Genomic DNA, 25,409 nt, shown 5'->3' with positions numbered 1-25,409 from the left:
CTTAGGATTACCGATTTAAAGCTAAAAGGTACTTTAGAGGTCATCTGGTCAAGTCCTTTATTTTATAGAAGAGGCACTCAGTATTTCTGACACCAAATCCAGTAGCTTTTCCACCCTGATTCTATGATCTAAAGTCCTTTCTGTCTCTGAATGTATTTACTATAAATTGGCTTTGGTGGATCTGGGCTCTAATATTCAAGTGGCACAGTTTTATGCTAGGGGCCAAGAGCCCCAAATCCAGACTGGTGGGGATGGGAAGAAGAAGAAAGCTATAAATCTTAAAAGGCTGTGAATCTTCCTGAAAGATACACATGTGTATATGTTCCTGTCTTGTGTATGTATTGCTGTATACACACATATATGTACATACATACATGTATAAAACCCAAAGGTAAGTACCTGGCCCATTAGATGCTTCATGCTTGTTGAATTAAATTCAGCACATACAAACATGTAGGGATAAACTTAATGTGTATTTAAATACATAATACACATGTGCGTACACAAAGGTATATGTACAGTGCCAGGCACACAGTAGGCACTTGAAATACTCATCAAACTGAGTAGCCACACACAGTACTTAAGTATCGATGTACCACTATTTATGTACATACGCGTGTACACGGACAATGCTTAGCCCAGAGTAATAACTTAATATTAATTGAAGTGAATAGATACAACTAGGTATGCAGGCCTAGATATGTGCACATGCATGCACACAGGTATTGTAGGCACATCACTTGGTAGACAGTAAGAGCTTAGATGCTTCTTCAGCTAAATTATTTACGCGCGCGCGCGCACACACACACACACACACACACACACACACACACACACCCCACCCTCATCCCTTGCCTCTCTCCCCGTTTCAGCTATGCTGTTTGTCCACGTGGCTCTTCTTCCCGCCGGAGCAGTTCCCCAGCGGTCCACAACACCTAGCGTGCCCAGCGGGTCTGGTCCGGTGCCCCGTGAACTACAACCCCCATGAGGCCGTGCGGCGGCGACGAGAGGTTGATGACGTCACCGGCCGGGAGGTTGGGCTGTGTGTTTGGGCGGGAAGGTGGCGGAATGGGGGAGAGGAAGTCGACCTAAACTACATTTCCCGGGATGCTCCTGGCTCGGCGTCCCTGCTATAAATAGTGCATCCGGGTTCTCGGCGGCGCTGTTTGGCGACTCGTCGCCATTCCCGGAGCAGCTCGGCCTCGGCCCCGGCCCTGAGGCGAGGCGAGTCCCCGAATTCCCCCCGCCCCGCTGCCCTCTCCCCTGCCCCGCGGCGGGAGAGCGAGAGTGTCCGGCCGGCCGGCGGGCGGGGCTCGCGGTCCCTCCATCTCACCCCGTCCTCTTTCCCCTTCCTCCTCCCCGTTCTCCCTCTCCCTCCGCTCCGCCCCGCTCCGCCAGGCCCGGCCCGGACGTCCGAGCGCCGCCGCCGGCCTTCGCCGCCAGGCCCAAGCCGCGCCCGCCCCGAGCCGCCCCGCGCCCGGGAGCCCTCCGTGCCCCGCGCCCGCCCCGATTGAGCAGCCGAGGAAGGAAGCAAGGACAATGTCGCCATGAAGGCCGAGAACCGCTGCCGCCGCCCCCGCCGTCCGCCGCCGGCCCCCAACGCCATGAGCCTGGCTCCCCGCCGCGCCCGCTCCGCTCCGACCGAAGCCGCCGCCGCCCCCGCCCTCGCCGCCCCCACCGCCGCCGCCCTCGTCGCCCTCGAGGCCCCCGTTGATGCCGCACAGCTCGCCCAGCAGCAGCAGCGCCGCCCCCGACATGGACAAGAACAGCGGGCCCCCCAGCTCCTCCTCAGCCTCTGGGGGCTGCGGCAGCAAAGGACAGCAGCCGCCCCGCGCAGCCTCGGCGGGGCCTGCCGGCGAGTCTAAACCCAAGAGCGGTAAGTGAGGGGAGCGGGCGAGATCTCTCCCAGGGGGGAGGCCGGCTAGGATTCTGCAGCACTTCCATGTCCAGGCTGGCCTCGGCCCCTTTTGGGCCTCGCTAGGTCTACTCAGTTCCTCCCCCGTACAAGGAGGCATTGGGGCTCCATGATTCTCTTAGGGGTGGCTGGGTGGTGGATTTGCGGTCAGGAAGACAGGGGTTCGAATGCTGCCCGAGACACTAGCTGTGTGACCCTGAACAAGTCCATCAGCCTCGCTATTTCTCCTTTTTCCTGTTCTTGTGAGGTTAGCCACCCATAGTCACTGACTAGCTTGGAAAGAATTCTAGATCAGATCTGAAGCCTGAGGATTTGGGTTCTAATCCAGGCTAAATTCAAGCAAATTCGGCTTCAGATCCCTCCTTAACATTTCACAGCCGCCTGACCCCTGACTGATCAGTAACCGCTCTCAGTCTTGGTTTTTTTATCTGTAAAATGGGACTAGACAGCTACGTGCAAAGTGGATAGAGCTTTGGGCCTGGAGTCAGGAAGACCTGAGGACGAATTTATTAGCTGTGTGACCCTGGGCAAGTCACTTGACCTTTTTGTCTTAATCCACTGGAGAAGGGAATGGCGAAGCACTCCAGAAGCTTTGCTAAGAAAACCCCAGATAGGGCCACAGAGAGTAGGACGGAACTGAACCCCCACAACAGTAGTACCTTCCTCTGGGGTCCTGGTGAAGAAGCACCCTATAAAGGAGGTGTTACCGTACTTTAGATTCCTGTGAGTAGCTTTCTTTGCTTATGCAAATTTTCTGGCTTTTCTGCTGTTTGTAAGTTTGGAGACTTATCTCTATACCCCCCCCCCTTGTTGTCCACTAGATTTAGCAATCCCTTTATGTTTGAAGGTGGACTTTAACCTAAGTTCTGTCCACTACACCTTGCTGCATTTTAAGCCATTGGTAATATTGCTGTTATTTGTAGCAGAAATTGTGTGAACTTCTCTTCCCAAGGCCAGGGTTTACTCTCCTTTTTTATAAAACTGAGAAGCTGGGACTAGTCTCCTTCTGGCTTTAAGGTCTGTGAGCCTGTGACTTGGGGGAGCATGGGGCAGGACAACAGCTGCCCTCTGAGGTGAAAGGGCAGGGTGATCCTAGACAAAGAAGGCTGGATTTGAGTCTGATGTCTAGAGCTCCATGTCTGGGCCAGACACAGCTCACAGCTGTTTGGTTTTGGACCAACCGCTCTTCCTTGTCCCAGGTCTGTTTCCTTCTCTGTAAAATGAATGGATTAGACAAGGTTGTCTCAGCTGTCTGGGCAGGGTCTGAGGCAGCAGCTTGCCGTGGGTCTGGAGGCTGAGGGCCCAGCTGGAAGCCTGTCCTGGCCAGTTTCCAGCTGTTTGAGTAGTCATGTTACCTGTCTTGGGTGGGTGGGATTAGACTAGATGGAAACTGAGTATCACTCCCACTTTTAAAGGTATGTGTTTCTTTCCTGGGTGGGGTGATGATCCTCTTTAAGGAGAGAGGTCTGGCTCCAAAAGTGGGGGGATGTGGACCCAGCTCTTCACCCTTCACTCTTGAACTTGGAGGCCCCATTTTCCTCCCAAGTTGAATGAGGTGATTTCTAAGGTCTTATTCTCCATGCAGGTGGGATGGGCTGGCCTGGGCATCGTGTAAGGCCTCGGGGTGGGGCTGACCAGATGGTGCATCTCTCAAGTCAGGAGAGCGGGAGTAGCACTTGGAGATCCTGGGCTCTGATCCTGGCCTTGCCACTCAGCCTCCATGTGACCTGGGGCTGGTCATTGGACTTCTTTGGGTCTCATTTTCCTTGTTTAAACTAGATTCTCTCTTAAGGGCCCTTTGCCTTTCAAAGCAGTGACCTGGGAGTGAGTGAGTGTGTGTGGGGGTGGGGTGGGGCTGCCTTCAGACCTGGTGATTCACTTCTAAGGTAGGAAGTCTGAGGAGGCCTCCACTTGCAATCCTGCTTCAGCTGTTTACTGAAATTTATTGTCTTTATGGCGTTGTGTAGCTTCCTTTGAAGTTTGAGTTTTTTCTTTAAATTGATTGTTGATTATAATTCACTTCTTTCATTTTTTCTTCCCTAGCACATGGTCAGTATTGGAAAGGTAACATGCAAAGCTGAGAAATGTTTACTCCTTCTGTTTCCCATTCATTTAGTGCTAGTGATCAGTCCTAGCTAAGTTGTCTAAAATTCTGTTCACACACTTAACTTATTTCTTTATTGGCTATTGGAATATTTAGGTCTGAAAGGAGCTCTGCTGTTTGCTACCCGTGTAGCTTTGACAAGTCTCCACCTCCCCCTGCCCCAAAAGTGGGGTTGGCTTAGATAATCCCCAGGGTCTTGTGGCACCCTACCTTCCAGTCTTGCCTTTGCCACTGTCTGCCTGTGACCTTGGACAAGTCACTTCTCTCTGCTGTTTCTTGATTCAAATTGGTGGTGGGGCGGAGGTGGAGACATTGGGTTAGATGGCCTCTGAAGGCCATCTTTCCATCTAGAGCCAGCTAAGTAGCACAGCGAATAGAGTGCTGGTCCTGGAGTCAGGAAGACCTGAGTATGAATTTATTAGCTGTATGACTCTGGGCAAGTCACTTTTACCCTGTTTGCTTCGGTTTTCTCATCTGTCAAATGAGCTGGAGAAGGAAATGGCAAACTGCTCCAGTATCTGCTGTGAAAACCCCAAATGAAGTCACAAAGAGTCAGACATGTCAGAACAGCACAGTGGAGGCCCCTTGTAGCTCTAAATCTATGATCCTGTCATAGATGTGGAGGTTGTTGGATTAGCTGGCATTTATATGGTGCCTTAGGGTTCATGTTATCTAACTGTCTTTCCAACTCTAAATCTATGATCTTATGGTCTGGGTTACTTTGGGCAGGTCACTTCCCCACCTTTGGCCTTAGTAAAATGGGGGGTGGGTGGGACAGATAGTCTTTTGTTCCTTCCAGTTGTAATATTCTTGGGGTCCTCACATCTTCTCTTAGTGGCAGGCCCTTTTCCAGTGTTTTCTAATTCCAGTTAAAGTTGTTAGTGTCATCGTGATAGCTTATATCTATATAGCTCTTGAAGAAAGCAATTTACTTCCCACAACCCAATGAGGTAGGTGAGCAAAGGGTTATTATCTTTATTTCTCAGATGGTGAAACTGAGGGCAAAGGTACATCAGAGCGCTGGAGCTGGGAGAGAACTCAGATTTTAACTTAAGGAAGACCTTTATTAACAACATGGGGAGCAAGTAGCAGAGCCCAGATTAGAACCAAGGTCTGCTGCTGGGTCCCATTGAGGCTAACCTTGGTCTGAGGCTAGCTGGCAGAGGCCTTGTCCTTCCCTCCCTTTACTAGATCTGGATGAAGCACATGTTCCCCTCTGTGCCCACATTTATGACAGAACCGTGCCCTTTCCACCACCCAGTACTTGCTTCCTCACCCCCTTCACTTTCATTTTGATTGACTTTGCAGTAGGCTAAGCCAAATTTAAACAAATCAGTATTAGAACATAGGTTGGTACCGGAAGAAAGGCATGTCTACAAAAGTTGAGATTTATTGCAGAGCCTGAGAGAGAGGATAAAGATGCCAGAACTGATTTTACGTTGGTAAGGTGCCAGAGAACCTCAGAAGCTTAGACTAAAGGCATCATTGTTTGGTTTTAGGCAATTTTAATATTACCTCTTTAAAGAACACAAAATGGGGCAAGGGAGTGTCAGGCAGCACCCCTTTACACAGCAGTGGTCTCCAAATGAGATGCTTCCTTAGTGTGGGTTCAGAAACAAACACATTCTAACCGAGGGCCATGAATGTAACCTCCCTTGTACCTGGTCACAATGGTCATAGCCACCATTCATCCAGTGCTTTCAGGTTCACAAGGCACTTGATGTGCATTTGTAAAGTGCTCAATGTTTATTCCATATGACATTTCCTAGTGACATCTTGGTAGTGACAGCAGATCCAGTTGTGCTATTTCAGAACATTTGTGAGCAGACTCAGCCAATTTAGAAAAAGACAGAAGCGTCTGAGGCATGTGAGTGTCCTTTCCTGAGCTGTGACTGATGAGTGCAGTGAACGGCGGGCCTGGGTCTGGGATTTTGTGCGTGCATGATTTAATCACAGATCCACTTTGAAGTCAAGCATGGATCGCCTGTTTGGCCAGCACTGGAGTGATGGTATGGCCTGGGCAAATGATTGGAAAACATTAAAGGTGCCATCAGGACCCTCATCTTCTTGATGGAAGGAGCAGGGAAGGAAGCTTTTCCTTTTTACTCTTTCTCAGGTCAGAGCTGTCTCTGACCTGTGGCTCTCCCATTTCAGGCCTCCAGATTTTCAGCCACTTTTTCTGAGTCTCCATTTTTGAAGTTTCTGTATTTCTGATCCAGCTGTTAACAAAATCCTTAAATGTGTCCCCTAGGGAGAAAGTATATGAAAGTCAGTAACACCGTTAAAAATGCTATTTTATTGAGGGCTATATTACCTGCGTGCTCTGCTGCTCTGGAACTTGTTGGGTATATGAACTGAGTTTTACTTTTGTCTCCAAGATGGTAGAGACTTGGGTTATAGCCTCATGCAAGCAAACATTTGTATTAACTTGTTGGCGAGTTATGTGCTGGATAAATAATGTGGATTCATTTTGATTACCTAACATGGATTCTATCAGGTCCTTTAAATTCAATACGTATCTTTTTCCAAGATATTATCTATTAAATTTTTTGGTGTGGAAATGAAAAGTTATGGAATGTATTGAGCATTTTATAACCAGAGGCCTTGATTTTCCAAAGTCCTGTGTAAACACAGATGACAATCTCTTAATAGAAGTTTTTGTTAAAATAATTTGTTTAAAAACAAAGAAACCTCACACAGATCCTCCTGAGTTTACCAGTGCCTTCTATCTATTGCTACTTAGATGCTCAGGGAAAAAAAAGAGACTTCCCTATGGGTGCTTGCAGAGATAGTTCCTACCAAACATGACTCCAGTAAACCTATCAGGGTTAAAGCATGAAGTTCACTGTGTGTGTTTTAAGTATTGGCAAATGTTTAGGGTTGTATTGAATTCTGTGATTCACCTGTTGGTTGAAGGTAACATAAAACCTAAGAATAGCATTGACAGCATGTCATATTGATAGCCTTTCCCCTGAATGAAAGAATGGGAATGTAGTTCAGAGTGATTTCATAAACAGATTTTGAGCCCTTTGGAAGTTTCCATCCACCCCAAGCTTCCACACATACTCAAGGAAATCAAGAATCAGGAGCTGGGCAGGGGTGTGCGACTGTGAGGAGCACACTTGTTATCTCTGGAGGATTCATAGCTTTCCATCCTTTCCTTTCCCTGTATCTTACCAAAAATCTCACCAAAGCTGCCTCTGGTTTAAAATGTGTACCTTGGGTAGATTGAAAATGGGCACATTGTCTTCGTTCTAACCCACAAGCTCGATTGCCTTCATCCCTGCTCTCGTTTTGGGGTGAAGTAATGTGGCCTGGGAGATAGCACTGACCTTGGTTTCAGGAGCTCCAGAGTTCCTGAGACTGGATTAGCCATGTGACCCTGGACCGGTCACTTGCTGTCTTTGAGGCCCATGTTCCTCTGTAGAATAGAGACGTTGAGACTCAAATAAGTAATAAACGTGAAACACTTTGCAGTCCTTCAAAAAGAGCTTTGTAAATGTCTGACATTATCAGTCTGCCTGTGTTCACCCTTCATTGGAATACATGGACCCCTAAATTTCCTTGGCCTTTAAAATTGGAACGGCCCATTCTTTTCTGTGGTTATAGCACAGTGGTTTTTTCCAGATAAGTTCCCTTACCTTGTTCTATTTGGGTAGCTGACATTTATATAGCACTTGGCATTTTACAGATCATAGCTTCTTTCCCGTAATAATAATAGATGTTGTAACTTCTTTGGTAAAGAATTAAGTGACACTATTTTAGGAATTTTTAATAGTGAAATATTCCATGAGCATTGCCCAGAAAAGTAGGAGAGAGAAGGAAAGGGGAAAAATGAAGACAAATGGATAGAAAGAAGGAAACTTTGCTTCATAGGGAGCATGAGGCAAAGCTGGTTGTTGCTCCAGAAATCAGACTCTTACCCCATCCTCCGGAGGGTGGGCCCAGTCACTGTCGAGGTTAGCAGAAGTTCAGGTATTGAGGCAATTCTTTCAGATTAATAACGTGGCTCTCTGTTCTTCCTGTTCATTTACTGTACACCAGAAGGCAGGGTGCTAGTGCAAATTTACTTGCCTTTGAGAATCCTCAGAATTATACAGGAAGTTTAGATGATGATGATGGCCTTGGAAAGTGGAATGACTTGAAACCAAGTTTCTTTGAGGATATTTGTGTCTCTCAGGCTCGAGGCACACCGTGTGGAAACTGAACAGGTGCTGCTTGAGGAAGAAACTTGAATTTTTCACTGAGGTCTGAGGAGCTTCCATGGCCTCCTTCTGCCCTCTCCTCAAACTAGGGAGCTCTTCAGGGTGTCTGTCACCTGCCCCCACAGCCTCCAATCCCAAACCTTGGCTCTATGTATTCCATTTAGTATTTATGGTCATCCCATCGAAGTTCTAAATAAATTCTGTTAGCTAGCCTTGGAGCAAACTCCTGTGCTGCCCAGTGGAAGTGTTTGCCACCCATCTACTCTGCCAGGTATTGTGGGCAAGGAACTTGACCATGATCCTCCTATGAATCAGCAGCAATAACTTGTAGCTGTTGCTCCGACCTAAGTGGTGCCACCTGTCCCTGCTTTCACAAGTAGAGTTATATATGGACATGTTGCCAAATAATTTGTTGGGACTCTTGTTGCAAATGATATGGAGCCCTTAATTTGGAGGTGGGGAATGAGAGACTGAGGACAGAGGCCTTATCATTGCTGTGGAGAAGGGTCAGTGCCCTGCCTTGTTGACCACCACAGACCGTGAGCTCTGCATTTGGGCCATCTAATCTTGTCTAATGTGTTTGGGAGCGTTGGTTAGGACTAAATCCTTCCTTCTTGCTTAACTCTTCACGTAAGCAGTCTGAAAATGAATCCCTATTGGCTGAGCCACTGTCTGGCTGAGAAAAATCTGCCCCCAGTTATCCTAGCCAGTTTTCCACAAACAGCCTCCTTGCAAATATAGTGCTGTGAGTTTTTATCTCTGGGCCCCAGGCCGGGCTGTACCCTCCATCATTCTGCTGCCGGGTGTGCAGTGTTAGAGATAACATACACAGACCCTCAGTTCTGCTGTTTTGACTTGCTAGCTGTAGTGTAATGCAAGCAGAGGTCGGAGTGGAGGATGTAGCTGTGATAAAATTATGTATTTGTAACGTGGTCAGTTGCAGTCATCTCTGGTGTTTCAGAACTAAGTACTTCCTGGGCTTGCTTTCTGTCAGAGCAATTCTGTAAGCATTATGAAATTGTTCCTTTTTGGTGTTGTAATAGGTGGGGGAAATCTTCAAGACTGGCCTGAGTGGACAAGTCTATGCAAATCAGAGACTAGTTACTTTAGGTCCTCTTACTTCATAGTGACTCCTAACATACACATAACTTGCTAGTGCCCTAAGAAATGCTGAAATGTTTGTGCTCATCTCTAGAAGTAAAAATATGGCCAACTGCTCTTTTCATTGGCCTCTCGCCCATTTTTTCCTCTTTTCTCAAGGTGAATTCCCTGGGAAATAGTTAGAAATATCTACTTCAGAATTTTCAGCTTTTTGAGGGATTAACTAATTTTCATGGATCCAGGGGGATTTCCATGATTAAAATCAAACTCACCATGGAAAACTGGATCCTTTCCAGCATGTAGGACATTTATGACAGCCTTCTTGGTAGCAGATATAAATAAGTAACAAGACTCAGTTTTAAACTTCAATCAAGAGTTTGAAAGTTGTAGACACTGCTTTTGATCAGAATTATTGGGAATGTGAACATGAGGGAACCCAGGCTGGATCCTCTTTTTTGTGACCATCCAGTCAAAACTGCTGACTGCTGTCATTTTGCCCAAATGGTAACAGTAGTTCTAGCTCTTAAATGCCACAAGGGGGTGAGATGAGGAACAGGTTTGTGGATGATGGATCCCACCCGAAGAACCTGAGCAAGCACGGGGCCTGGTAACCACCACTGCAGCTGAAATGTGAGGGACCTTTGCTTATCCTCGGAAGCCTCAGTCTGCCTTCTGTTTGACATTCAGGTTTAAAAGTCAACTAAGCCATCCTGACTTCTAAAAATTGCCTTTTTCTATTTTATAAGGCTAATGTTGGTTTGATCTGTATAGTTTGGGGAGAGAGCCCTACAGAGCTTTGATTCCATTCATTTGGCAATTAAGGCACCTCCCCCCCAATTGCTGTAGATACTACATTTCTCCTTTCATGAAGTGTTGAATAACTGGTGATAGCAACTTGGTTTAGGTAAATTTTTACTACAGAGAAATTTTCATTCTTCTTGGAACTTTGGTGCATTGCTACATACACTCTCATTACTATGACTTACTCAGCTGCTGCAGGGTGGAATTGCCAGAATTTCTGTTTACATTTATGGGTTACCAAGTGGACCTGTGATTTCATTTCTGTAGGAAACCTCCAGGTAAGGAGTTTTAGAGAGATGTTTAGAGCCCTGAGAGGTTTGAGGTCTTACTTGCCCAGTGTATGTCATAGATGGGAGTTGAACCTGTCTTCTAGTTTGGAAGCCAGCCCTTTGACTTCTAAGCCAAACTGCTTCTCACTTTTCTTAAGGTATTTTGAAAACATGCACGATTTTGCTTCACTTAGCCACATCCTTTCTAGGATTAAGGTAGACACAAGTGGAGTGAACAGGTAAATTAGGAAAAGAATGTTCTAGAAGGCTTATAGGATTCAGAATTGGAGAAGGCCCTTGGAGATCGTCTTGTTGAATTCCTCATCCTACAGATGAGGAAACTGAGGCCCAGTGAGGTTGTCACTTGCCCAAGTCCCACAGGTAGTAAATAGCAGAGCCCGTTAAGCCAAGGTGCTCTGAATCCAGGCCTCTTCCTATTGTGATTTTGCTTTTGTTCCAAATCAGCGATGATATATAACTGAAGTATCAGAGTAGTCCCTGCTCCCCTTTGTTGCTGAGGGCTGCTTGGGGAGCTTCTCACCTGTTGGCTAATTTTGAACTTGGCAATATTTCAAGTGTCAGGCTTGGGACAGGTGGTTGGAAGGTCCTGTTAAGTGTCTGTTTAGAGTGAAAAATCATAGGCATATATTAGGTTTCCTAAAGTTTTGTTCATCTTGACTTTTCTACTTAATCCAGTAATGCTATTCAGTAATATTGATTTCCGGGGTCTAAACTAGGAAGCTTTCTTAGGTTTCCTTGTCTCTCTGCCTGTTTTATGGATGTGTGTGAGAGGCTAGGCTGAAGATAGACATAATGGTTTAAATAAAGTATGTTAGCTCAACACCGAAATTTTCTAGGTAAAATATGTATTCTATTCCCTTGACTGAATTTAGTTTTCATCTTCCCGTACCTGTGTGTTTGAATGCTTCAACTGGAACAATTTGGGAAAAAACATTGTTAATTATGTATTTCACTTGGGTTTTATTGCAGTTGAATGATTTCTTGTTTCACATTTCTGTAGCCATTGTGCATGTTGCTCTTAATTTGCACCAGTTACTATAAATCTTCCTGGTTTTTTTTTTAATTTCTCATATTCATCATGTCTTAGAGTTCAGGAATAGTGAACTTTCACTGGATCCTGCACTTGTTGCATGAATATATCCAAGAGCAATGACTATAAATTCTGTACAGGAAGTACAATTATGAGAATCATCAGCTCTTGAAACTGTTCCATAAGAGCCCCAGTCATCAGAAACACTGAGGATCCATAGACCATAATGCCGAAATTGGAATAGGATCATGGGAAAGTTGTAGCACCATATATATAGTTGTGTTCATCATGGTTTCAGAAGAAAGCAGTAGAACCAACACAGATTTGTAATTAATGCAGCTGGTCTTGCCTTGGTTTTTATAATCTATTAATGAAGGTTAATGGCCTGGCCCAGATCCAGTCATCGGGATTCGGGGAGGGTTGTGGGTTGCCTTTTGGCGATTCAGAAGCCGAGACTTTTCATAAAACTTTAACTTGTGTCTTTTTGCTTTTTAGATGGGAAGAATGCGAGTGGATCCAAACGTTATAACCGTAAACGTGAAACTTCCTATCCCAAAAATGAAAACTTTAACAACCAGTCCCGTCGCTCCAACTCACAGAAAAGCAAAACTTTTAACAAGATGCCCCCTCCAAGGGGCGGCGGCAGCAGCAAACTCTTTAGCTCTTCTTCCAATGGTGGAAGACGAGATGAGGTAAGACTTCTGTGAAGGTTCCCTGGACTACAAGAAGCATGGCAGCCGCCAGTTGTGAAGATCACTGAAGTACCACCTTGAGTGCTTGTGGGAAAGTTCTGCCCTTCTTGAAACTCTTGCTCCTTCTTCCTCAGAAGGTGGTGAACATGCCTTTGAAGGCAGGAACATGTTTTCAGGATGGCTGCAAATCACAACACCATAATCGCTGGGTTTTGAGGTGTTTTGGATGATTTGGGTAACTTTAGCGTTGTGTAGATACTCTTCTTGAAGTAGGAAGGGTAATGTCCTCTTTGGGATTTCTTAGTTGTAGATTGACATTTAAGATATGTCCTGGCTGGCTCTAAGCCACACTTTGGTGACATGACAATATCTTTCATGATGGGAGTGCTGGGAGAATGGAAAACATGAAGGCTGGGCCATGTGCTTTTATAGTGTGTGTGAGACACAGGATTTCTTTCAGATGATTTTGTGTTTGTACCACCTGTTAAATTGGTTTTTAATTTGATGCTGATAAGATTTATTTCTAGCCTGGGAGTTAGTCAGCCCACAAGTTCTAATTCTGTCAGTTTCAATTAAAAATGAGTAGAAATGTGTCTGAGAGAGTCTTTCTGGCAGGATCCTTAAGCCTGTGGGAGTGAGCCACAGCAGGTTGGTCTCCTAGGGAGCTCAGTTTCAAGGGGCAGTGTCAGTTGAGACTGGCCTAGGGAGCAAGTCACTAACAAGGGTGAAGAGGTAGGCATCTTGCTGCAGGCTTTTGTTTAAAGGAGAAAATAAGATAACAACCCCTTTGTACAACACCAGAGGTTCCTGCTGTTTTCTGTTCTTAGGTAATTTATTGCCCTGCAGGAGGGCAGACTGGTTTAGTCAAAACAGTCTGCATGATGCAGATTTCCTTCTCCAGCTTTTGGGGCTATTTTACATGGCCTGATTTAGACATTCTTTAAAGTGGGCAAATGCTTTGTTTTTGCCTGTTTTAAAATGTGAGCTACGGCTTTACGTTTTCACATGGTCAGAGTAGAATTTAATGAGTAGTGGGTGTTGTACTGGTATCTGTAGTGAAATCAGTGTTGAGGTCATCTTCATCTAAAATACTGCCATTTTTTCTCAAGGTAGCAGAGGCTCAGCGGGCAGAGTTCAGCCCTGCCCAATTCTCTGGTCCTAAGAAGATAAATCTAAACCACTTACTGAATTTCACTTTTGAACCCCGTGGCCAGGCAGGTCACTTTGAAGGCAATGGACACGGCAACTGGGGGAAGAGGAACAAATGGGGACAAAAACCTTTTAACAAGGAGCTCTTCTTACAGGCCAAGTGAGTAGAAGAGAAACGGGCAGAAATGTATATTCCCCCACTGACATTGTGCAGTCGTGCTCTCTAAGCTGTTGATGAGAGTGACCTGTGCGTGTATTCTGGGTGGATGGAAGGAATGGTGTGGGATCAAGGCCCTGATTGGTACAGTAAGGGCCGGCCTGCTGGGTGGAGGTACCTTGATATCATGGATAGCATAAAATTACCTTCTTACTCAAATCTCCTTCCCTAGAATTGTGATGAAAGATGCATATTGCTCTAAAGATGTGTGGGGCTTAAATTTGATTTTAGGTCAGGTAGCCATTTGATTTACTTCACTGCTTCCCAAGTCCAGCCTCCGGGGACAAAACTGGCTGCTTAGCCCTTGACAAAGCAGCATTCTGGGCTATTTTTAGTTCTAGAGAGGCTTGGGGGAGGGGCTGGACTGGCGTTTGCTATGGTGGAAATTGAGTTCAGAGGTTCTTATTAAACTCATGTCCACTGAGCTTTTTGTAACCTGTCAAAGTAGAGAATTCTATGCGGTGCCTGATTGTAGAGTTCTTTGTACAAGTGTATGGGACTACTTTTGACTTGAAATTGGACAGCATGATTGTTGTTTGCCAGATTTACTGATAGGCTGTTCTTTTCCTCCCCCAATTCCTCTTCCAGCTGCCAGTTTGTTGTGTCTGAAGACCAAGACTACACAGTGCATTTTGCTGACCCTGACACCTTGGTCAACTGGGACTTTGTGGAACAAGTGGTCAGTAGCATAGCTAAGCTTGTTGACAGTGGGTGGGTGAAAAAATTCAAGGGATCCCTCCCTTCCTTCCTCTGTCAGATCAAGTTTCTGTTGAGACTTCTGTGTCCTCCAGTGGAGAAACCTAATTATGAAGTTCTAAGCCCATTTTCCATGGATAAGGAATTCCTTATGTGGCTGGTGAATCAGCAGTGGCTCTAGGGATAGTTGGATTAGAGCAGCCTCGATTGTAGCCTCTAGCTCCAGTAAAAGGTCCAACCATGTCAGAAAGCAATAGTCAATTGAACTTGGGGGAGGGGGCAAGTTGACTTCTAGACTCAGAATGTCATTGCATGGAACATGATTTCATTTGCAGCAGGCTTGGAACCAATTAAAGTAAAAATACCCCAAACCTAGTCTCCAGGGACAGAGCCAGCAGATGAATGAGCCACACAGCTGTATTTCCTCATCAAGAGAAGGGAAACAAAGTCATAGAGTCATAGCTGTTTACAGTATTCATTATGAATGCTGAAAGTCCTGGAAAGCCTTTGAACAGTCTCTTGCCAAATCATGCCAGTGGGCCTGATTTATCTTGTAGATTGATCTTCTCTAATGAGAGAGGAGCCCTCTAAGGAATCACCTTCTTCCTCTCCTTACCTTGGAAAGAGCGTGGGTCCTTGTTGGTATGAAAGTCAGTGCATTGAAAGGCAAACCCAAGCTGCTTCTCACCGATTTGAACTAGAATTCTGCTGGGCATAGAACACACTTTAACTTAATGTCATCTGCCAGGGCATTTTGCCCCAGGAGCTCGCAGAGAGCCATCCTGAGGTGTAACAGATTTGCTTGTAAATGTGATGCATAAATTGTTTCTGCAGGTATGAGCATGCAAAGATTTTTTGAGGAGTGTCTGGGATGGCCAGGGAGGGGCAGGTTAGGTTGGTTGTGCTCTGACCCTTCTCATTCCTGTGCCTCTAGCGCATCTGTAGTCATGAGGTGCCGTCCTGCCCTATATGCCTTTACCCACCAACTGCAGCCAAGATCACACGCTGTGGGCATATTTTCTGCTGGGCCTGCATACTGCACTACCTTTCGTTGAGTGACAAGACCTGGAGTAAATGTCCCATCTGCTACAGCTCTGTTCACAAGAAGGATCTCAAGAGGTGAGGCTCAGAGTCAGTTGGCCAGTCCATAGTGCTTCAGGTGCACGGTATCTCCACTTGACAGTTCTCTTCCCAAATTCCAGTGTTGTTGCTACAGAGTCGCGCCAATACATCGTTGGCGATACCATCACAATGCAGCTCATGAGAAGGGAGAAGGGTGTGTTAGTGGCTTTACCCAAATCCAAGTGGATGAATGTAGATCAGCCTATTCACCTTGGAGGTGAGTTACCCTTAATTAATAATGCCCTGGCACAGCCTCTCCAGAGCCTCCAAAGCTGTGATCTTTGACTTCTGAGTTGGTAGATCAGAGATGTCAACCCTGGGGCCTGCAACTTGTCCTCATACTCCCAGGTGCAATCAGAACCAAATTCAAATATCACTGGGAAATGTTTAACAAAATAAATAAAAATACGATACAATGTAGATAATGTTAATTTGTAGTTTTCTAAGTCAATATGCAGCCATAGAGATCCTCTGTTTGAGTTTGATACCACTGTGGTAGGCAGCCCCAATATGGTCTAGTCCCATTTGTGCTGCTAGATGTAGGGTTTCTTGTTGGTATTTACAAGACCAGTAAAATGAGGTGAACTCTCAGCTATCAAGCCTGATTAAATTTTATACACGATGATTGCAACCTTGATAGTGTTAGCCAGTTGTTTTGGTCATACGTTTTTGGCATTAGTAGGTTCACCCAAGTTGGGGTTCTGGGTTTTTTTCCCCTTGGACAGATGACCAGCACAGCCAATACTCTAAACTTCTGCTGGCCTCCAAGGAGCAGGTGCTACAGAGAGTGATCCTAGAAGAGAAGGCCGCCCTGGAGCAGCAGCTGGCAGAGGAGATGCACTCTCCTGAGGCATGCTTTGTCGAGGCCGCCCTCCAGGAGCTCAAGGTGAGGAGACTGAGAAGGAGCACAGTCTGCATTGGAGAGACAAGCTGCAGAGAGGGAGTTATTGTTGAAAATCACACACATTGGCAAATCCAGGGCTTTCCTGTGTGTCTTTGGGGACCAGTATGAATTTTTTTGTGGCTGTTTTTTTTTTTTTTTGGAGGGGGGAAGGCAGGGCAATTGGGGTTAAGTGACTTGCCCAGAGTCACACAGCTAGTGTGTCAAGTGTCTGAGGCCATATTTGAACTCAGGTCTCCTGACTCCAGGGCTGGTGCTCTACTCACTGTGCCACCTAGCTGCTGCTTGGGGCCAGTATGATTTTTGTGCTGTGGCTTGATTAGAATATGATCCTGAATCCTTAATGTTCCATTGTTGTAGGATTTATTGCAATTAAACCCCTAAGAAGCTTATTCCTTGATGTGTTTACTGATGCCTGCTTTGTTTGAAGCACAACCAGGTTCTATGAGAGGGGAAAAGATAAATAAAATGCGGTCTCTGCTGTCATGGAGTTGACCCTGGAGTAGTAGATAGTATAATTAGAAGCAAAGTTGAGGCCCTCCAGTGTGTTGTTGGTGGGACCATAGATAGATAGATACAGGTGTCCTGGCCAGCCATATGACAGTGTCACAGAACTGTTATGACCTGACTCAATGCCATCCCTGAGACATGATTACACAATCATGAATGGATCTATATGTAAGAGCTGTTCTAAATGTAATAGCAGAACGTCGGAAATGGTCCATGTGTCTCATGATTGGAGAAGAATGCCATTAAAAAGAAAAAGAATCATGCAAGGAAATTTGGACGGGTGGATGTGAAACCAGAATTGTACATACAGACTTCAGACATATCTTGTATGTAATATAATTTACAGTCCTTTTTTAGGAAGAGAGAAAAACTAGGTCAGAGGATTTCTAGACAGACTTGTAAGTCACAGAAAGGCATCTTGTTTTCAATTCCTTTAGTTCTTCCTTGTTAAAGCTAAGAGGAGCCTTTGAGCCAAGCCTTGAGGGCTGGGTGTGTTGTTTGTGGACTGAGGTGTAGAGGTGAGGACATCTTGTGACATTACCAACTAGGGATCAACATGTTACTCAGAGGGTAGGGACAGCAGAAGAGGCACAGAGGGGAAAGACTGGGCCCCAGGAAACCCAGAATACAAAGGTGTGAGGGAGGTATAGTAGGAGATGAGGTTGGAAGGGTAGTTAGGACCAGCACATCCACATTTTTGATGCTTTGTTCAGGACATTTAAGTGCTTGGAGGCTTTTGAGCAAAGGCCATATGAATAGCTAGGCTAAGTTAGAGGAAAGAACACCTGTGCTAATTGGTTTCCTTGCTTCTAGTTCTGGTGAGAGATACTGAGGGTCTGAAACAGGTTGGTAGCAGGAGGATTAAACTAGGTAGGACAGATGTGACAGGTGAGGCATTTCAGAGGTGGCGTAGTTAGGACTTGTTGCTTCAAAGGCCAGGGGAGAAGGAAGAGAGGAAGATAACTCTGGATCTCAAGCCACGGGGCCTGGGAAGAGGATACAAACAAGGAAGTTGGGAGTGCCTCTTTTTAGGATGCTTGGTTCCCCTCTGGTGACCCCTGCTGGACACTGAGAGCATTGAGGGAACTTTGCCCAGGTGTTCTCTGTTTCTTAGGGGTCTGGTTCTCCAGTTAAAATTGCATACTTAATCTGTGTCTTTTAATTTCTGCTACTGTCCACATCTTTGATTTTCATCGCAAAAACTTGTTTTATCATATTGCAGTCGAGTCCTCTGTCCAGAGGACTGTGTATGATGTGGAAGCATGCAGAATGCTTCCCTTGGCCTTTTGGGCTGTAAACACTAGTGGGGAGTGCCCTCTATTGATTACCCTCATTCACTGATAGTGACAGCTTTGGGCAGAGATGTTGAGAGGCCTGAGCTGGCAGGATTCCAAACATTGTTTAGTCAGAGAAAAAGGCAGGGGCCAGGCCAGTGAAGCAGCCTGCCCCACCCACCAAGGAAGGGCTTCTCTGGCTCCCAGAGAACATTGAGGTTGTGTTCCCTTTTCTGTGGTGTGGGGTCCTGAGCTGGGATTCTCCAGTTTGTACAACATAAGCAGTCTGCTTGGCTAGACTACATGCTGCCCTTGTGTGGCTCTTGGGAGAGGATATTAGGGTTCCTTTCTCTGCAAAAAGGATTTTGTTGTTCAACAAGATGAGATGAACCCCACATTTCTCTCTGGCATTAGGCTCGAGAGGAAGCTTTATCAGGATTGGATGAAGCCAGAAGTGGTCGGGTCACTGATATTGTAACAGCAGTAGAAGAGCTGGTCCTGATAGCAGCACCTCTGGACAAAGAGCCATTGCTCCAGCCCAGCCCCCAGGTGGGTGTGCTCCTTGATGCTAATTAGCAGCTTTGCATGTTGTCTTGGTGACTGGGGCTCCCTATACCCTTAACCTTGTGCTCATTCATTTTTCACATCTCTGACATAGAGAGGAGTAGGTGGTCAGATTCCTGCTTTTAGTCTTGGGAAACAGAACCCTCTCGAAGCCAGCTAAGTGATTTACCAGAAAGAAGGCAGAGTGAGCCCTAGAATCCAGATGGCCTGCTCCCAGGCCTGCGCCTTTTCCATGGGATGGTGCTGATGTGTCTTCTTAGCAGGAAGTGGATTTGCTTTTGATTAGCTTTTGTTTCAACAGTGTATTCTGGAATATCTGTCTGCTTTTGATGAAGAAATTGTGGACCCTTGCCCTAGAAGATCTTCTTCTCCTCCTCTTCCCTCTCCCCACCTGGTGGAAGAGGCGGCGGCGGTGGCAGTGGCTGAGCTGGAGCCTGGGGTGGTAACAGAGGTGTATGCCTCAGAGGTACTGGATGGAAATGGTATAGAAGGGACCACTTGCAGCAAAATCAGCCAGCAGGAGCCCAAGGCCACACCTGGTACCAGATCCTTGGGCAGCTCTCCTTGTTACTACTTCTATCAAGGTTAGTGGCACTAAGGAGAGCTGGGCATCCCTGAACATGCTTTGATCAGATTCCCAAAGGGGTCTCTTCCTATTCTGAGCCTTTGGGAGGGCTTCAAGACTTGAGAGGGAGGAAGGCTGCTGAAGGGTGATGGTGACTCTTGCTCACAGCGGAGGATGGACAGTACATGTTTCTGCATCCTGTGAATGTGCGCTGCCTTGTGCGGGAGTATGGGAGCCTGGAGCAGAGCCCTGAGAAGATCACGGCCACGGTGGTGGAGATTGCTGGCTACTCAATGTCAGAGGTGAGGGCAGGTGTGGTGTGTGTGGATGCTGCTCATGCTTCTATAAAATAGAGGTTCAGTGCACTGCTGGGCCCTGCCAGTGTCCTGAGCACAGGGCAGCAGGCATGCTGCTCCCTTGGCACTCAGGGCCCAGGATGTGCTGGACGGCATGTTCTCTTCCTCTCGGACGTTGTCTGCAGTACGTTGGATCTTTGTTAAACTTTGGCTCCCTTTGCTCCGTAGGATGTTCGACAACGGCATCGTTACCTCTGCCATCTGCCTCTCACCTGTGAATTCAGCATCTGTGAGCTGGCTCTGCAGCCACCTGTTGTTTCCAAGGAAACCCTGGAAATGTTTTCAGGTGAGCATCTCTCCCTGGGGGGCTCCACTTTCTTACTTCTACAGCCAGAACCCCAGTGAGTGAGAGCTGCTCCAGCCTGAGTGAGTCAGGTTGGGGGAGCTTACCTCAGTGTGACCCATCTATGGACATTGCTGCTTGGGAGCGGGGAGAGGTGTGGGACCAGACACTGGCTCTGCCTGCAGTGTTAAGCACTTGGCCCAAGTGGTTTCTTAACTCTGCCCCATAGATGACATTGAGAAGAGGCGGCGGCTACGGCAGAAAAAGGCTCGGGAGGAGAGGCGCAGAGAGCGCCGCATTGAGATGGAAGAAAACAAGAAGCAGGGCAAGTGTAAGTTAGAAGGCCCTGAATGGCAGTGGCCCATCTGCCCTGGGCTCGCTTCACATGTATCATTGAATAGGCTCCCCACGGCCCATAGTGCATCTTCATTTTGCAAGTGAAGAAACACCCTCAGAGAAGGGCTGTGGCCTCCCCATGGTCGTGAATTTAGGGGTCAACGTTGTGGTTCTTCTGACTGTAGCTCCGCAGGCCTAGAGACCAGATGAGTGAGGAGTGCGCTTAGAGAAGAGCAAGTCCAACTCTTTCATTTTACAAATGAGGAAGACCCAGAGAGGGTGAAGTCAGTTGCCTGGGATTCAAACCCAGGTTCTCTGACATGGATCCTGGTGTTTTTTCAGTCATCCCTGATGCTATTTGGGGAGGGCATGATGATGTAGGTCCTTCACACACTACTGGTCTTGCCCCAGGCTCCAGGTGTTAGAAGAGAAACTGTCAGAACAATCAGCAGAAAGGCTTCTGATGCCAGAGGGACACTAGTCAGGAAAACTGATGTAGTAGTCAGGCTGGAAAGTTCATTTCTTGGTGCTCTTGGCATAATTTTGGCTTTGGGGGCTGTGACACTATGATCTTGTTACCATTTGGGGCTCTGGGGGAGAGTTCGAGATTTCCTGGCTGAGACCGAATTGTCCTGCTCTTCCTTCATAGATCCTGAAGTCCACATCGCTCTAGAGAATCTCCAGCAGTTTCCTGCCTTCAATGCCTGCTGCCCTGATCCTGCTTTGGTTCTTGCCAGCACTGAGGACCATGGTTCCTTCTCACAGTCTCCTCTGAGCAGAAGCCCAGGGTCCCATGCAGGTGAGTATGCTGTCATTGTCCCCAAGTTGGTCACAAGTTACAGAAGTTATCAGACTTGGAGCCCAGTACTAAACACTACAGCTGAAATGATTAGCCTCTTCTAGCAGAACATGTCAGCTAGCTCAATTTAGGGAATAGTTTTGTTGTTTCATGATAGATTTTCTGAAGGTCAAGAACACCACCTTTAAAGTAGGCCAAGGTGACTGGCTCAGGCATTAGTTTCCAGAGTGTCAGTTCTGACCAGTCCTAGCTGGGAGTGAATGCAGAGCTGTTGAGGGAGAGGAGCAATTTGTTTTCCCAGCTGGTTCTCACCGTTGCATCCTTAGAGCCATGACATCACAGGGAGACATTTCAGGTTGACATAAGACAAAGCTTCTTCACTATTAGAATGATTATGAAACAAAGGAACTTCATTGGGAGATGATGGTCAAATGGAGTCTCGATGGCTAATGACTAATAATATTGTGCAGTGGATTTCTTGCTCAGGTGTGGGTTGTATTAGATGACTCCATGTAGGCCTGGTAGGTACAGGGTACCACCCTGAGGAGCCATGGTGAGGCTTGATATGCCCAGCTCAGCTTCCAGCTACACTGAGTTTTTACTCTGGGCAAACATAACCAAGTGGGGATTTGGGCATCAAACTATGCTCTAGAGCATGGACTGGAGCTTGGGGCCAGCCAGCATTTCAGGTGGAAAGGAGGGGAATTTATTCACATGAAGGAATCTGTTTCAGAATTCAGTTCCTCTGTGAACAGCATGTTGAGCTCCTTGTGTGTGTGATAGATCAAGCTTTTTAACTTTATGAGGAAGGCGAAAAGGCAAAGTGGATTAATGTTTGGTAATGTAATTGGGTCATTGTCTTCTGTGTGGGTTATTTAGCTCACGCTCTCATTTTCTTCCTTTTCTGAGGATGACAACAGTTTTCACTAAGGTACTGTTATGATTAGATCTGTGGTTCTTCCTTTGCAGACTCTATGTTGGCTTCTTTGTCACCCACTGATGGTCAGGGCAACCCTTCATTCTGTGTTGGGAGCCTGGAAGAAGAATCTCCCTTTCCTTCCTTTGCCCAGGTAAACCTTTAGCTGTTGCAGCTGTTCATTCTGTCCTTGACCTTTCTACAATCCATGCCATCTAACCAAAAGGGACCTGGTGAATGAGATCATCTGCTATCTTAAGTCCCACACCCTGATGCCTGACTCCCTGGGCTTCTCTGTACGTGTGTCACTGAGACCTGGCTATATGGCAGATGATTTCTAGAACTTCCCCTCTGCATTCCCCTTCTTGAAAATGGTAGCCATCCAAGTTAACATAATAGCATTTACTCTGACGACCATTATTGGACAGGTGTGAGTTGGTTCTAGCTTGTGTGGGGAAGAGCCAGCAGGGGCCTTGTGGAAGAGAAGGGTATGGATGAGCTTTGAAGGCTATTGAGTTGTGGGTATAAAATGTACGTCTGGGCTCCCTTTAATTTTAGGACGTTCAGTCCATGGGGAGATTGTTTTATGCAATCCCATCCTCTTCACTTTGGCAAGGAGAGGGAGAAAAATAAAGGCTGTTTTCAGGAAAACCCTTGGCAGCCAAGTCCTCTTCTTTTACCTGGCAGAATATTCAGAAATAGACCAGTGTGACTCCAGCCAAGTCAGTTTCACAGGATAATTTAATAATCAATAATTAAATTAATAATTAAATTAAAATAATAAATTAATAATTTAATAATATGTTCAGGTAGCTAGTGAAGAGTGTTTTGTGGCTTAAGTTTTTTGAGAGACAGAATTTATTTCTCCTTGGCCACTAGTTTACTGGGTCAACTGGTTTGGAGTCTTGGAGCAGCTGCTATTGGCCTTCACAAAAGAAGAGTTAAACTGGCAGTAAGGAGTGGATTGAAGTTGATGTTGGAATATGATGAAATGGGGTTGGGGGTAATCGGAAGGGGCTTGTGATGTTTAACTCCTAGATGTTGGAGCTAGAAGACAGGTGCCTAAAAGTCTGGCAGCTGCCTTAGCTTTTCTGATACTCCTCCTTTTGAAATCAGATTAGCCTTGAGGTCTTTTAAGGACCACATGTTAAAAATCCAGGTGGCATGTGTACTTGAACAAAATTCCCATTAAATGGGGAAGAACATCTGCCTGGATCAAAAAGCAAAGCGATACATTACTGGAAAGTTAAGAGCATCTGTTAGAAGCAGGAAATATGACCTGAGAATTATTCTTTGTTCCTGTCACTAAGCTCTCAATTATTCTTACAAGAAGCAAAAACCAGCTTGCTTTTTAGTATGTAATAGCTTCCAAACATCAGCCTGCTTCTGACAGTCTTGGGAAAAAGCAGATAGATGGCTTGGAGAGGCTCTGATTGGAGGAGTGGGCCTGCTGCATCATTCCACTGTTCTTTCTGACTGGAGGTGGGCGTTGGGGTAGAGCTTTTGATTTCAGATGCTCTTGGGAGAAATGTAAAGGCTGAGTCTTAGTCTTAGGAAAGCCAGTGGACAAAAAAAGGGGAAAGTTATGACTTGGGATAAAGGGGAGTGAACAGTTTGAGGGTGGTGAAATTCCAGTGTGTTTGAGAAGAATCGGCAGGCTGAAGAGAATACCCTACCATAAGGCAGCTAGAATTGAAGAGGCACTTATTAAGCACCTATTGTGTGCCAGGCACTGTGCAAAGCACTTTACAGTGATTAATCTCATTTGATCCTCAAAACAACCTGGAAAGATAGGTGTTAATATCTCCATTTTACATTTGAGGAAACTGAGGCTGACGGATCAGGTGTGACTTGCCTAAGGTCCCACAGCCAGCGTATGTCTGAGGTTCAGTTTGAGCTCTGGTCTTCCTGACTCCAGGCCCAGTGCTCTGTCCACTTTACCACCTCAGTGCCTCAACTTGGAACTGCAGTGCAGAAATGGCTGCTGCTCATCACATCTGAATTCTTAGACCAGCAGGGATTTTACGGTGGGTAGGAAGGTGTTGAATGGAGGGCCTTTGGGAGAAGACGTGTCAGGAACCGATAGCAAGAACAACTCACCTGCGTTCGTTGTGGACCTCTCAAGCCCTTTGTGAATGCCTTATGTTCTTTTTAATCATTTGTGAAGAAATTCTTCTAGGTCTCTAGGCTGGCTTTAGGCTGTTCTGTTGAGTACTGATCTGGTCTAGGCTCAGTAGTAAATATGTCCCTTCATTAGCCCAGGGTCAAGGTAAGAGTGTGGGGCTGGATCAGAAACTGGAACATGCTAGGCCAAACAGCTAACAACAGGCTTTCTTTGGCAGATGCTGAGGGTTGGAAAAGCAAAGGCAGATATGTGGCCCAAAACTGCCTCCAAAAAAGGTGAGAAGGGGCTATTTGATGGGTGGACCCCTAGTTGTGTAAGGGGAGTGTCTCATGGTTCTAGGTGGCTCAGGATCCTTGCCCTGAGAGTGTTCTGGCATTTTCTAGATGAGAACACTCTAGCTCCTCCTGCCCCTGTGGACAGTGATGGGGAAAGTGACAACTCAGACCGTGTACCTGTGCCCAGCTTCCAGAATTCCTTCAGCCAAGCGATTGAAGCAGCCTTCCTGAAACTGGACACCCCGGCCTCCTCGGACCTCCTCTCTGGTAAGGGCAGAGGAGCCGGCCTGCTCAGTGCCTTGTGCTTCAACACTGGGAGCATTATCTATGAAAATCGATCATGGCCCCATAGGGTTGTCAAAAATGACCACACACTAAATTTCTCTCTCCAAGGCTCTAATATTATCAGCTCATATTTCTGCTGCCTTGAAGCCCCTTTCTTAATCTCTCCCCTACTTGAGTCACTGTGTCTGGTTGCTTGCCTCCATGACATCATCAGGGGGAAGGACTTTGGCCATTTCTGGGCCTATGTTTTCCTAGCAGACAATGAGCCCCGTGGGCCTTCCCCCCACTTTGAGTCTCTGGATCCCCATCATTTCACTGTCTTACCTAGAGCCACATAGTGGCTGCAGCCTCCCTGGCTCTGGTTCCTGAATCATAGCTAAGTCCTGTCTTTGCATTTCCTTTGACAGAAGAGAAGGGAGGAAAGAAAAGGAAGAAACAGAAGAAGAAGCTGCTGTTCAGCACCTCGGTGGTCCACACCAAGTGATGCTCCGCCTGAGTCCTCTCCATCTGCTGTTTTCTTTTTCCTTTGCTTTGTTTTGCTGCTATAGTTTTTAAGGACTTGAGTTTGCACAGATTAGCTCTGTTGGGGGGAGGGGGGTTTCCACAGATCAAGGGGGAAACCAAAGGAACTAATTTAAATACAGTGTATTTTCCAGCTTCCAATATTTACACCAGAATAAAGTATTGACACTCACATAAATGAACCTTCAGTCAAGGTTTTCTAGTTCATGCCAATTCCATCTCTTGGCCTATGTGCAGGTGGTCTTAGCATTCTAGCCCAGTTTCTGGCGCCTGGGAGGCCAAGCCCTCCCTGGGCAGCTTGAGAGCCATCGAAGCACTGCTGTGGCATGGGCTCTAAGGTACAGCTGTACTCATTTGACACCCCCTTTCCCTGCTT

At 46.4% G+C, this 25,409-nt stretch overlaps 1 protein-coding gene across 1 annotated transcript; it reads left to right on the top strand.

Moving 5' to 3' along the window:
* Nucleotides 1–1,463: 1,463 nt before the first annotated feature.
* Nucleotides 1,464–25,215, top strand: RNF10 (ring finger protein 10). The gene is made up of 17 exons (XM_036754473.1): nucleotides 1,464–1,876; nucleotides 11,942–12,138; nucleotides 13,248–13,447; nucleotides 14,093–14,183; nucleotides 15,135–15,319; nucleotides 15,403–15,539; nucleotides 16,048–16,208; nucleotides 18,422–18,556; nucleotides 18,873–19,155; nucleotides 19,305–19,438; nucleotides 19,661–19,778; nucleotides 20,005–20,106; nucleotides 20,761–20,910; nucleotides 21,880–21,980; nucleotides 24,169–24,226; nucleotides 24,335–24,493; nucleotides 24,919–25,215. The coding sequence occupies exons 1-17, from the start codon at nucleotides 1,714–1,716 to the stop codon at nucleotides 24,993–24,995; spliced, it is 2,451 nt and encodes an 816-aa protein (XP_036610368.1). The 5' UTR covers nucleotides 1,464–1,713; the 3' UTR covers nucleotides 24,996–25,215.
* The last annotated feature ends 194 nt before the right edge of the window (nucleotides 25,216–25,409 follow it).

Source organism: Trichosurus vulpecula, chromosome 1 (genome assembly GCF_011100635.1).
Source record: "Trichosurus vulpecula isolate mTriVul1 chromosome 1, mTriVul1.pri, whole genome shotgun sequence".
Classification (NCBI taxonomy): Eukaryota; Metazoa; Chordata; class Mammalia; order Diprotodontia; family Phalangeridae; genus Trichosurus; species Trichosurus vulpecula.
Note: the sequence above shows the minus strand (reverse complement) of the source record. Positions and strands in the feature narration are given on the sequence as shown.

What these genes read in the sequence shown, in the direction of transcription:
- RNF10 (XM_036754473.1), top strand. Translation starts at nt 1,714, where the DNA reads ATGCCGCACAGCTCGCCCAGCAGCAGCAGCGCCGCCCCCGACATGGAC. An exon ending in ATGGTGGAAGACGAGATGAG is followed by an intron (nt 12,139 to 13,247) that starts GTAAGACTTCTG and finishes TTTTTTCTCAAG; the next exon opens with GTAGCAGAGGCTCAGCGGGC. An exon ending in CTCCTCGGACCTCCTCTCTG is followed by an intron (nt 24,494 to 24,918) that starts GTAAGGGCAGAG and finishes TTCCTTTGACAG; the next exon opens with AAGAGAAGGGAGGAAAGAAA.